General features: G+C 31.0%; 1 protein-coding gene across 1 annotated transcript in view; it reads right to left on the minus strand.

Annotated features, from left to right (window-relative positions):
• The window catches only part of LOC139481064 (MAM and LDL-receptor class A domain-containing protein 2-like), a 147,618-nt gene extending 138,326 nt beyond the window's left edge, over window positions 1-9,292 (minus strand). Inside the window, exons 1-8 of the mRNA XM_071264134.1 lie at window positions 9,158-9,292; window positions 4,704-4,850; window positions 4,019-4,281; window positions 3,462-3,552; window positions 2,869-3,042; window positions 2,174-2,433; window positions 803-893; window positions 187-324 (exon numbers count right to left, since the gene is read on the minus strand). Of these exons, the coding sequence (XP_071120235.1) occupies window positions 187-324; window positions 803-893; window positions 2,174-2,433; window positions 2,869-3,042; window positions 3,462-3,552; window positions 4,019-4,281; window positions 4,704-4,850; window positions 9,158-9,209 (1,216 nt within the window). The 5' untranslated portion in view covers window positions 9,210-9,292. The remainder of the gene's footprint in view (window positions 1-186; window positions 325-802; window positions 894-2,173; window positions 2,434-2,868; window positions 3,043-3,461; window positions 3,553-4,018; window positions 4,282-4,703; window positions 4,851-9,157) is intronic.
• Window positions 9,293-13,685: the final 4,393 nt, after the last annotated feature.

Below are 13,685 nucleotides of genomic sequence, written 5' to 3' on the forward strand. Positions count from 1 at the left end.
TATTTAATCCTCAGGAGCAAATAATGTTTTCCAAATGTGGAATTTTTTTTTTTTAGAAAATGTGAAATAAATGTTATCATTCTACATTTGAAAATAAAAGAACTAATAAACATGAAACCATTTTTGGGACTTTTTACCATTATCATAAATTGGTCATAACTACAGAAACAATCTTGTGCAAAGTACCTTTGGTATTCCCCAGTGTATGATCATTTGGGGGTCCTGTCCCTGTACTTGATGTGGGTCCATGATTTCTCCTCCAATCAAAATCATCAGAAGCTACATTAGTCCAACCACAGAAATCTTTCTCAAAGTTACAGGATCCTGGAAAGTAGAAATCACTGGTTTATATCTCTAAATCATTTATTGTGCAATTCATCTCACTGTTCATATTCATTATTTTCAAAGTCAATAACAATCACTTTTTTTTAAATGCAAATGATAAAAAATATATAACATGAACCAATGTGCTGAGTTCCTTCTAGAGTGCAATTTATTTTTCACTTTTTTTAAATTTTCTTGATACTGTATATTCATGTAAGGGAAGATCCAAGTTCAAGTTGTTTGTAAAATGTATTTATAATTATTCACATTATTTTTCTACTCATGATAGTAACAATAATAAATTAATTAAATTAAAATATTGGTTATTTTCAAGCAAAAGTAAAAAAAAAATTGCTTCACAATAGAAAATGATTTAGGTACGAAAATAATTTCTTTGAATACAAATCTCACAGCTATGTGATTTTTTTTTATATAAGATTGCAAAATATGGGAACTTATGACTAAAATATGTATTTACCTAATGCAGGACATCTTCCTGGAATAATTGAAACATCATCTAATGCAATGTCTCCTGTATTAGAATTTCCTCTGGCGCCTTCAAATACAATCTGGAAAAAAAAACATCATATAAATTCATTTTATGAACAAAAAATACACAAAAATATTAACACTCAAATCCATATTTAAATGAAGTCTGTTTTTCTTAATCTTTTTTAGCAATGGTGTTGTCAGTTTATTTTTGAACTTTGAGTTGAATGTCCCTATGTTATCTTTGTTGGTTGTCATTAATTGATACTTGTGTAGCAAGTATATTGAATTATTGCTCAGAAATATGGGGATTTCATATGGCACCAAATATCGAAAAAAATCATTTGTATTTTTTAAAACATATTCTTAAAGTCAAAATGAGTGCTGTAACTAATATGATTTATTGTGAATTAGGTAGATTGCCAATGTACATCGAAAGGCAGTATAGAATGGTCAAATACTGGTTAAAAATTTGAGTACAGAAAATTGTATATTAAAGAATTGCTATGATGAGATGTATGACAGAAGTTGTATTAAAAAGAATGATAAACAAAACTGGTGTTGTAAAATTAGAGATATTTTGTTTAGATATGGATTTAATTATGTTTGGTTAGACCAAAGTGTAGTTTGTAAAGATATTTTTCTATCACAATTAAAAGAAAGAATGCTTGGTGCATTCATTTGTGAAGTAACTGTGTTTTTTGAGAATTCAAATAAATATCATTTGTATAGATACATGTATAGTACACACGCATTGCAATTTTATTTAGATAAACCTGTAAATTATATATACAAACCATACATTTGTAAATATCGTATATCAGCTCATATATTAAGCATAGAAACAGGCAGATATTATAATGTTGATAAAAATAAAAGACTATGTACAAATTGTAATACTAGCTCTATTGAAGATGAATACCATTTTATACTTGAATGTAAAAAATATACTAAAATTCGAGAAAAGTATATAAAAAAGTAATATTGGAGAAATCCTTCTACATACAAATTTATTCAGTTTTTATCTGTCAGAAATATTAAAGAATTGAATAACTTAGGTATATTTTTAAAATCAGCAGAAAAACTTAGAATTTAATTGCAGTAAATAGTATATTTGTTCTCACTTTATTAAAGTATTATATCATTCTCCGCTCCTATTTCATATTTCGTATTTTGTATTATGTATTATATTTTCTTTCATGCACACCTTTATATTTATATATATTATATATCTCTTGTAAAATTCTTATATTGGTGTAAAATTGTTTATATGTATCCTATAAGCTGTATTGCTTTCGGAATAAAGTTTTATTATTATCTTTCCCCCTCTTTTGTAGAAAATCCCTTTTTGAATACTTACATTATAACGTCTGTTTCCTCTCCTCCTGACAGTGACTTGTGCTAGTCTCCAGTCCTGACCCTGTTCTGCTGTCATGGACCAAATTGCTGATCCCAAAACATTGTTAGCCTGTGCATATACATTCAATTTTCCAATGTTAGAACCATGCATGTTGTAATAAAAGCGAAGACATTTGTCTCCCAGTGTAGTGGTCCGTGGTGACATCAGACGAGCCTTCTGGTTGCGTCTTTTTCCAGTGGCCTCAATAAACATGTAATGACCTGGAAAATTTTGAATGTCTCATTTCAATTATCAAGTATAAATTAGTTTCACTGATACAGTAAAATAGAAAAAGGATAGATGACTAAATCAACTTTTTATCATTATTTATCATAATGATGTAAATGGATCAGAAAATGTTCTTGTATGCTTAATCTGCATGAACTATTAGCCATAGATCATTATGCCACAGGGATCTTCATGACTTGTTTTATGTAATGGCATCTTTAAAATATCTTACGCCACCATCAAATGACCCCCACCATCGTTGAATTATCTTCCAATGATGCCATGCCGTAGACAGGGTATTTGTCATGGTAAAAGTACCTACCTCGTAAAGTTTTTATCCATGAAGATACCTGATACTAGCAACAATCAATCAATCCCAATTTGTCATCTTGTGAATTGTGTGGACAAAAAAATAATAATAATATTACCTTTTGATGTTCCATATGTATGGTCACTAGAGGGACCAGTTCCTGTAGTGGATGTGGTACCAGTTGTTCTAGACCAATCAAAATTGTCGTTTGTAAGCTGTTTGTAACCACACAGTGCATCATCCTCAAAGTTACAGGTGATAGATGTATTCCCTGTGTTACCTGGTGCAGTATCTGAAATAGATAAAATAAAACAGGATCAGGGGTGTTCTTATGGTCCTACAGCCTACCGATACTTCTTTTTTTTAAATGGCACATGGTAATGCTTTTCTTAGATGATTATGACATCACAACACTAAATCTGTTGGAGGTTAATTGATCAATATTTAAGTCTTACTATGAGCTCTCTTTTTATATTTTGTTGGTCATAGTATATCTGATGAGTCAAGCCCTTTTGAACTGAGTTTTTCAATTTGTTCTTATCTTGCTTTGTTACACGGACTTTCAGAGGTCAGTTCCTGATGAAGGTAATTCCGAAAAAGGCATGTCAGACGTATGAAATTATAAAGTCATTTCAGATGGTGCTCTATGAATCATTTAATGGTGAATTTTGAAACAAATAGATGATTAATTCTGCTATAGTTAGCTCATACTTTGTGGACATCGTATTCCAGGAGTGTACAAGACATCATCTATTGCTATGTCACCACGGAATCCACGTCCTTTTACAGCTTCTAAAACAACCTGGAAAAGAATTATAACCACTTACAACATACCACTGATGGATAAATTAAACACTGAAATGATAGAAAATGTTTATGACAGATGGATTGAAGAAATGTGCAATAACTCTTTTAACTTTAAGAATGGCTTATCAGTAGAAAGAAGCTAACTTTTTTATATGCACATTAAAGATATGATTGAACATAATTTGAACATTTACAAAAAGTTTTTTTTTCTTTTTTATTCAACCATATCTTGCATGCTGTTAACAATTTACTTCATAAGTCCAGCATTCTAGTGAAGGGTCCCTTTATATTTTTAACAAGAAATCCAGGGTTACTCTCTGGTTATCATTATTAAATTACAATACATGTATATCCAAACTTAATCATAATATATCAATATGTATTATCTAGCTTTTAGTCATATTAGTCTATTTCCTTACGAAAAAAAACTAAAGATTTTTTGTTCTCTATAAATTTTTTACCTTAATGTTGTTTTTGTTCTTAACGCTGATTTTTGCCTGAATCCACTTGTTTCCTTGGTTACCATGTTTTGTAAAGACTGGTTTGCCTAAAGTGTTTCCTGACTTGAGGTACACATTAAGATTGTTGACACTGTCTCCATACATGTGGTACCAGAAAGAGAAACACGATGGTGGTCTTCTAGGCACTGTAAATTGTGGACTAGATAACTGGGCTTTAGATCCACTGGCTCCTTGGGATGTCTCAAAGTAGATATATTGTCCATCTAAAAATAGAAGTATAAAGTTAAAGCTTTTTTGACATTTCAACATGCTGATGTTTCAAAGCAGATATGCTGTAGGAGAATGAAACACTTTGAGGATGTGGAATGTATGGAGTAAAAAAGTGGAATCTGGGAAAAAGAAAGAAAACAATGTTTGAATTTGGAAAAAATTACAAAAAATACATGATTTGGGAAATTAGCACCCCTGTAACACCCCTAAATAGAGAATTCGTAGACTGACTGTAGAACAAAAATAACTCAATATCAAAACTTTAAATCTTAAAGCATTCTTCTTTAAGTTTAAATGTGTAAAAGAGATTTCATATTGGTTATCTATATATAACTAGTTTTTAGAACTAGTTTTTAGAAAAGAAATTTGAAGGACAGTAATCTACAATTATGTTTTCTACTATAAAGCATCTTACTTCCAGAGGTATGATCGCTTGTAGGACCTGTGTTTGTTGTAGTAGTTGATCCTCTCTTCAATTTCCAGTCCGAATTGTCATTTCTTAGTTGTGTCCAGGAACATAAGTTAGTATCAAAAGTACAGTTGAGATTCTGTCCTTGGGCAGCTGCAAAACAAAAGAGTACATGTTCAACAAATCATTGAAATGAATTTAATTATGTAGATTCGTGAATGTCGTATACAGTCCAAATAATCAAAGTACGATTTAGGGTTTTAAATAAAGTCAAGTGATTGATTGCCTAATTGTATGTTTTACATTTTGTAATTGATAACTGATCAGGTTGACATACTTTTTTTCTTATCAAGCCTCTCAATACAGATGAAAAGGTGAGCTAAAATTGCATATCATGTTACATATTTTTATGCATCTGCCTGTAGTCTTGTCTTGCAAGCAAATGAAGTAAATGTAAATGCAATGATTTTTACAGATTTTCACTAGAAATATTTGATCATTTTCTATTTTGTGACATATGTAGAAAACCTGCATTCAGGTTGTTAATGTCTGTGTCATTTTGGTCTTTTGTGGACAGTTGACAGTGTCTCATTGGCAATTATACCACATCTTATTTTTTATATATTCAGGTGAAATTTCCCACAACTTCCTTTTTTATACCAACAAAGTTGGTTTGATACAGTACACCTACATGTAACTTGAACCATGTGACTAGTGAGGGGGATAGGACCTTTATTGGGACTCTGGGATCAGGTGTTTTTAATCTCGGGATTTTGGGATTGACCCTTATGGGAACTGGGAATTATTTTTTCGAAATTCGGGATGTCGGGATTTTAATTTATTTAAGTTCGGGACCTCAGGATTTCATGTTTTTAAGCCCGGGATTTTGAGATCAGTTTATTTTGAAGAAAAGAAAGATCTTATAGTACAAAATATAATTGAATTAGAAAAAATCAGACTGCCGTTAGGATGCAGAGCAAAATTTATTTCAATCTGATTTATAAAATTTGACTTAAATGAAACAAACTTTATCTGATGATGTAATATTTTTAATTGAAATTGTCTAAATTTGTTAAGTCTTCAGATTGTAGTTATAAAGTTTATCTTGAACTTGTCAATCTTAATCTGTTTTGTCCCTTCAGAAAACTAAAATATAACAAGAACGATTTTATTTATTTTACATTGACGATATGACGAAAACACCGGACAAACGGACATTGGGGACTCTACTTTAGATATCAAGTTGCAAGATTGATGCATTTTCAGGATGTAACTGTGATATTTTACGAATTTTCATATGTACATATTAAATTGTTGTATTTTTGTGCATAAATTATGATCGAGTCTTACAAAATGTATAATATTTGTTCTTGCAATTTCCCGCAAAATTACCTCCCTTCAAAATTATACATTTTTTTAGCATACCATTGCTTATGGTAACTATCTTGTTCCGACCAGTATATTTGCTCTTACTGCTTACCATGTTTAATGTTATGTCCTTAAGAAGAAGCAAAAAAAAAATTTGAAACCCACAACCTCTTGCAGATGCACTTTACAGCTTTGCTATGGGGTACATATACACACTGTCAGGCACATGTTTCTGTCAATATGGGGTTTACTATCCATACCCGTACGAAAAAAAAGTTTTAACTGTGTTCAAATCAAATCAAATCAAAGTTTTATTTATTGTCAATAGGCCTACATAGTAAACAAAGTATCATCATATGTACACAAGCTCTAGCCTCTAGTGAGCTTTTAAAATCGACATATTATAGCCTAAAGCTCATAAAAGCTATGTTAATTTAATATTCTGCGAGTTTTGCAGATGTGCATTTAAATAGTTGGATTTTTCCTGCATAACCTTTGTCCCCATATAAATAGTAGTCTTACAAAATGTAAATGAATTTGTTTTTGCAAATTTCCCGCAAAATTACCTCCCTTCAAAATTAAATTTGAGCACAACATCGTTCATGGAAACTAGCTTGTTCCGGTATATAAATTTATTTTCATAAATTATCATCACTCCGATAACTTGACTGTGATGATCTGTGATGTTATAAACAGATAAAAAGTGACTTTTTAGTATTTACTTTTGCAAAGTACTAAGAATGTGTGCATAAAATACGAATTTGTAAAAGAAAATAAAAGTAAAAAAGTTGAGCATTCATTTGTACTGAGACTACTATCTCAGATCTGAGACTACTAACTAACTATATGTGTGATAGTAGTTTCATCTCAGATTTGTATAGCAATGAAATCATATCAAAAAGTTAAATCACAAAACTACTGAACTCCGAGGAAAATTCAAAACAGAAAGTCCATAATTAAACAGTTAAATGACAAAACCAAAAGCTCAAACACATCAAACGAATGGATAACAACTGTCATATTCCTGACTTGGTACGCGGGCATTTCGTATGTAGAAAATGGTGGAATCTAGGATTCAAGTGAACCAACACACACAGTTGAAATTAATCAATGTATGTTGTATAAAAAAATGTAAAAAATATTAATGCATTCAAATTCGATTATACATCATACAATCTACCAAAATCAATCACATAGCTTCAAAATCAGTAAAAAAATCATTGAATCAAGTTAAATTTACTTTTGAAATAATAGTCAGTTCTTTCAGGAACATACATATTGACTTACATACTGTTCCCAGGTTCTTTGAATGGAACATCGGTATAAAACAATTAAATTCGTTTACTGGTAAAATAGACTTCCACTTCCCTAGAGTCGGCAAAATAGCATATTTTCTCCACGACAAAACAGCCACTGCCTGTTTAACTTGAAATATAAACCACCAGTCTCTAGTCTCGATTTATGAACTTACAAAGTAAAATAAATGGAAAGGCAATTCAAAATGTAGGCCCAGAACACATTATTATTCTTCTCATAGATTACAATGCATATTTTGTAAAAGTCGAATAGGATTAGAAAAAAATTGCAGCAGTACAAGTATGAAATAATAAACTATAGACCCTATTTCTTATAGAATATGCTTGCTCAGAGATAACAGGCCTTTATTTCTATATATATATATATATATATCAGGGGCGGCCGATCCAGCCATTTTAAAAGGGGGTTCCTAACCCAGGACAAAAGGGGGGTTCCAACTACATGTCCCGATTCAAATGCATTGATCGTCCCCAAAAAAGGGGTTCCAACCACGACTCCCCCCTACCCTACCCGCAACCCGTCGCCCTTGGATCCGCCACGGTATATGCAGCTGACCACTAAAAAGTAAATAATAAACTTGAGAATAAAAATCAGTATTCAGAATCATGACTCCGGAAGAAATGCCTTATATAATATGAAATATAGAAAATCATTGAACTCTTAAATAAACGATAGACGATAAAAAAATTTAAAAAAAACACCTAGAACAACAAAAAAATCAAAAAATCAGCCGAGTTTAATGCTGAATGTTTGCAGCTACTGAAAACAAGTGTCAACTGAGTATTTTTCTTTCTGTTTTAAAACCATGCCGTCCTATCCTCTAATATCGGTGGCTGCGCGTCATAGCAGATTTCACAGCACACGCATACACCATTATAGGCATTGTAACAAATTGTTCTCTTCTGCTATTTATTACGCTGAAACTTATAAAATCTTTTTTTTTTTATTATTATGTAATTTCTTTTCTGAGCATGAGGTTTCGGCAAATGAAATAATGATGGAAAACTGCATAATCTCCGCAGCTTACTTTGTTTTCATGTAAATGGTGCATATCATGATGTCTTTACATAAAAAAATCTTATCTTACTCATTTAAAATTCATTGAAACGCATATATAAATGCACAATAAGCCTATTTGTCTGGCTAAAGATAAATTGTATATTCTTAAATAATGTTTGTTATAATTTAGGCTGCACCTAAATCTTAAAATATTCATTCATTCGTTTATAATTATGTTGGTTGATTTCGACGAGAAATTCTGATTGCTTTACTGAGATACAGATGTAAAATAACTCCCTAGTCAGCATGCTTACTTCACAAACTTTTCTGATATCTTTAGACAAGCATAACTTTAAGCTAATATTTAAGAAAATTTGCAATTTATTAATTAAATAGTTTGTTTTTGTTTTCTTTCTCTTTATAACAAACACACACATGAATGCTTGGATTTGGCTACTTTTTTTTATAAAAAGAAAAAAGACAGTGGAAACCGTTGAAGAGCTAGACTTTATGTAAAAAAAATCTTGGATAAATTGCATTCTATTTAATTAAATGCAAAATACAGATTGTTTGTCAAAAGTTTTTATTCAACTATTTGCCCCTTTATTCGTTAGTCAGTTTTATTCTTTACAAATGCATTCTTAAGTACTATGTAGAACTATGATTTTATTGAATCAAATGGGATAAAAAAAATATTGGTGCAATTGGTGTCGGGTGAAGGGTTTATGCAACCAAAAATTACTCCCATTATGGAGTTCAAAGTATTCTTTACTTACCCGGAAATCCGACTGCCACGATGGACACTAAAACACAAAAGTATAAATTCATATGGTATTAAACAAATTCCAATAATTCATTTAAAATTAGTTTTCCTCTTTTAAAATAATACTGAACTCAGCACAGCAAGTGGCTGAGTAAAAGTGAAATAATAGATAACAACACGATGGTTTTAATGAAGTATCTACCCGATATATACAGGTACGTCTTTGGACGGCCAAAGGTTCTGATAATAGAGATACTACACTGTTAATTTAGTACATATATTTATGTAAATAATTATATAAATATTATCATTTTCTTACTTAATACGGAGAATACTCACCAAAATTGGACTTATCTTTACAGAAATTGTGTAGAAACAAAATTGAATTATTTTTAGTGTGTGTCACCCCGGCTAAATAATTTATCTCTCTTTTTTTTTAGCCGAAAAAATATTTGATTGAATTATTTATTCCTTAACTTGATATATAAACATATTATACGACAATAATTTGTATACTAGACTGTTAGTTCAGTACATTTACATATATTTATGTAAATAATTATATAGATATTATCATTTTTCTTCCTTGATACGGAGAATACTCACCAACACTGGACTCATCTTTACAGAAATTGTGTAAAACAAAATTATATTAATGTTATCTATTTTCAATATGATAAGCACATGCATAATGCAGCGCTGCATCAACCGTTCGTATCATTTACACAACTCAGTATTACTTCACATTTTCCACAAAACATTAAGCAAACCGGAGGCATATGAGTTGACTGAAAAGGAAGAGGACACACTTCCGACAAGTTTAAAAAAAAAACTCAAACCAAAAACAGTGCTTCAATTGCATAACAGTGCAATTTAGTGTCGAAGTGCCCCACCCCCCCCCCCCACCCCCCCCCCCCCCCCCCCCGCCCGAGAGCTTAAGTACAGCTCTTTGTAAGAACCAGGCAGCGTGCGATACATGAATGTTTCAGATTTTTTCTATAATTGGTCTAGTAGAAGCAATAAATGAAAAATGCTCAAAAAATAATTTTGAGTGGGAAAATATGAGTGGTTGCCATGGTAACGGACACACAAGTTTTTGGTTGTTAAGCATGGAAAAATCTTTCAAAAATCAGCTAAATCACCACAATTCAGAGCCTGATTATGAATCAAATCGTGCATTTTTCATTAATTTTCATATGTAGCATTGATAGAACTTGGTTTAAGCTTCATTTTGGTGAAGATTGCATGTCAACCAAATTTGTAACTTTTTTGTAAAATTTTGTGAAAAAATGCATATTTTCAACTTTTCTGAAAATGGGATTTTTGCTGAATTACCACATTTTCTCTGGTGTTTTTCAGAAAAGTGCAAATGTGTACAGAATAGTTAGCACTGTAGTTATGAAGTTTGAATACTACTTTACCAAATTTAATAGAAAAATGTGTGGGATTTTTTTTAGTTTTATCACCATAGCAACCGATTTTTTCCTTGGAAACGGAGTTTTCATTTGCAGAATATTGCAGTTTAAGAGCTTAAATGTCCTGAATTTTTCATAACCGATAAGAAAAATACATAAAAGCTAATGCAAACTTTAAATTACAATCGTCAAGTGTTGTTGACTTCAATTGTTACCACGGAAACACATATTATCCATAGCAACATCCACTCTGAAATTGCATAAATAGAAACTTATGTAATAAATACATATTAAATAGAGGGTGTTTATTTTCAAATTGGAATATGACTGCTTTGCTTCACTTACAGTCTATTCTGTTTATTTCATAAGGTTCAACAAATGTAATATATAATGTAATGTTATGGTTGGAAGGTTAGAAAAGGGGTGGGGTGGGGTGGTAGGTTTATTTTTTAAAGATATACATGTAGATTCTTGAAAAGATTATGTTTGGTCGGAGAGCCTGATTATAAATAGAATCATTTTTTTTTTCAGAAATTTTATATATACAAGATCGATTATCTATAACTTGGGTTTTGCTTCAGAGGTTAGTTAAGGTATATTGCAGTTCGCTTGTCAGGGTTTTTGATTTTTGTCAGATTTTCGGAAACCTCAGGTTTTATTCATTTGAATACCAAAAAAAAAAAGGCATTGACCCCCATTTATCTTTTTATAAATCTTTTACATGTATAATGATATTAAGCAATCTGTAAAAGTCTTATTAAATTCAAATTATTCTTTGATAGTTTTGAGAATGTAAACTTGTCAATGAAATAGCTACGAAAAGTCAAGAGAATATTTTCCAGCCAAAATTTCAATGGCTAATATCTCGAAATCAAGCACATTGATCTCTATATTTTTTTACTCTTTTGATTCCTTTAATCATCCCCTATCGATATTCACTTATATTTAAATTGAAAGATCCAAAATAATGTCATACAATTGTGAAACTCCAAGTCAAATGGACAAAGGAGTAGGTCCGGTAAGGACCGATTTTGGACTCAAATTTCAGGTTCATCTTACGAAGGATTTTGACAACTTTTTAAACACTTAAGTGTCTATTTCATTTGTATCAATTAGTTTATGTGAAAGATTTAAACTGATTTTGTCATTTAAAACGACCCGATTCACGCTCAATTATGAAAAATCTACCAAATATGCCAAAAAATGTCACTTTTCAGATGGTTTTCGTCAAAAGTGAAAGTGGCCGCATTCGTGTTCATCCTCAATCTTTATATATGTTATGTATTATCATAAAATACAACCTACATTTTAATATTAATGATGAACACGAATGCGGCCACTTTCGTTTCACACGAAAACCGTCTAAAATTTAACATAATGCTAGAATTGTGAAGATTCTGTAATTTAGCCTGACTTAATGGTGCTAGTACCTGATATTTGTGCATTGCATTGTCAAAAACAGCCCATTTTCATGTAGCAGGACCAGTCTACTGTACAATAAATATCTAAAAGTTTACATTTTAACAATTTTGTAAAACTGCTATATTTTGGGGCCAAAAAGGGGTCTTACTGGACCTACTCCTTTATCTTTCTGCTTTAAAATGAATTTTAAATAAGGAAACATTTTTTTTTTGAATCTCAGAATATGATCAAGATTCTTTGATAGAAATTTAGTCATTGAATTTTCATTTCAATATACTAATGAAGTATTTTTAAGATGCTTGGATAGCAATTTAAATAGAGAGAACATAATTTTATCAATAAAACATCTCCATTCTATATATATTTCTTGCCAACCTACTTTACACAAACGAGAGCTTACTTTGGTAGTATATTTATATTGGGTTATAGCTATATAAGCAGGGTTGATGTTTTGGTTTTCCGTATAACCGCAATATTAGTGTTGTCAACGATTAACGGTTAATCGGTCGAACGACCGAATACCGAATACCAAAAACGCTAACCGGTTAACCGCACTGTTTTTCAATTTCAATAGATTTGATATAAATTTGTGTTGAAAATCAAATCATTAAATAGTTATGTTTTATTTTAAAATTGTCCTCATGGTAATTAGTTTGACAGATCAATTGTCCAGTATATTGATTGCTATTGTTAATCATAACAACATAAAATTAATTAGAGTTCGGGGCAGGATCTTTAAGAAACATAATTAGTAAATATGTTTTTTTAACAGTAACTTTAAATCAGTAATGAGATTTAATTGTACTAATTACTTCATACTTTCGTTTTCGATATAATATTGTGTTAACCTACATTTAAATGTGCAACCTCCGTAGTGCAAGGGTTAGTCTTACTTAAAATTCAAAAATTGTGAAATGCAAACCCAGTCATGTGAATGTACTCAATGTATACGTGAAAGTACGAGTAACATGCTTAAAGAAAAAAAAAAAAAACACAGCGAAGAAACAGGCCGTACAGCATGTACAATGACCTATAGTTGTTAATTTCTGTGTCATTTTGGTCTCTTGTGAAAAAATGACTCGGCAATCATACCACATCTTCTTTTTTATAATTAATCATTTCAAATTGAAACACACCCCTTTATTTTCGGAGAAAACAAGAGAAAAGGAAAAGAATAATCAGTTTCAGACATATGACATATTCAATTGTACGAGATTAAGATTTCTTTTTGGAATTTTTAATCCGAAGTTGGTACAAACGCTATAGTTGATACGGTATATTTGATTATTAAAAGTCAAACTTCGCCAGAAATCTTCACAGACAAGCCTTATAATGCTAAAGGAAAAACGTTAATTCTAAAAGCGTATTTAGACTTGGATGAAAGTTTGTCAAATTGACACTCATACCAAACCTTATATCTATGTGTAGGGTTCTATTGATAAGGCTTTCAATCATCAACTTAAATTACCGGTTAACCGGTTAATCGGTCGAACGATTATCCGAGTAACCGGTTAGGCAAAAGTGTACGATTTGACAACACTAATATATATATATACTAGTAGTAACAAGGATATCGTTTCTGGGGGGCTTTTATAGTTTGTTGTTCATGCAGTGTAAGCTAATGCTCCGTTTTGAAAACCGTACTTTGGCCTATGATGGTTTACTTTTAGGAATAGTGACTTAGATAAAGAGTTTTCTTATTGG

This window comes from Mytilus edulis, chromosome 7 (genome assembly GCF_963676685.1).
Source record: "Mytilus edulis chromosome 7, xbMytEdul2.2, whole genome shotgun sequence".
Taxonomy (NCBI): Eukaryota; Metazoa; Mollusca; class Bivalvia; order Mytilida; family Mytilidae; genus Mytilus; species Mytilus edulis.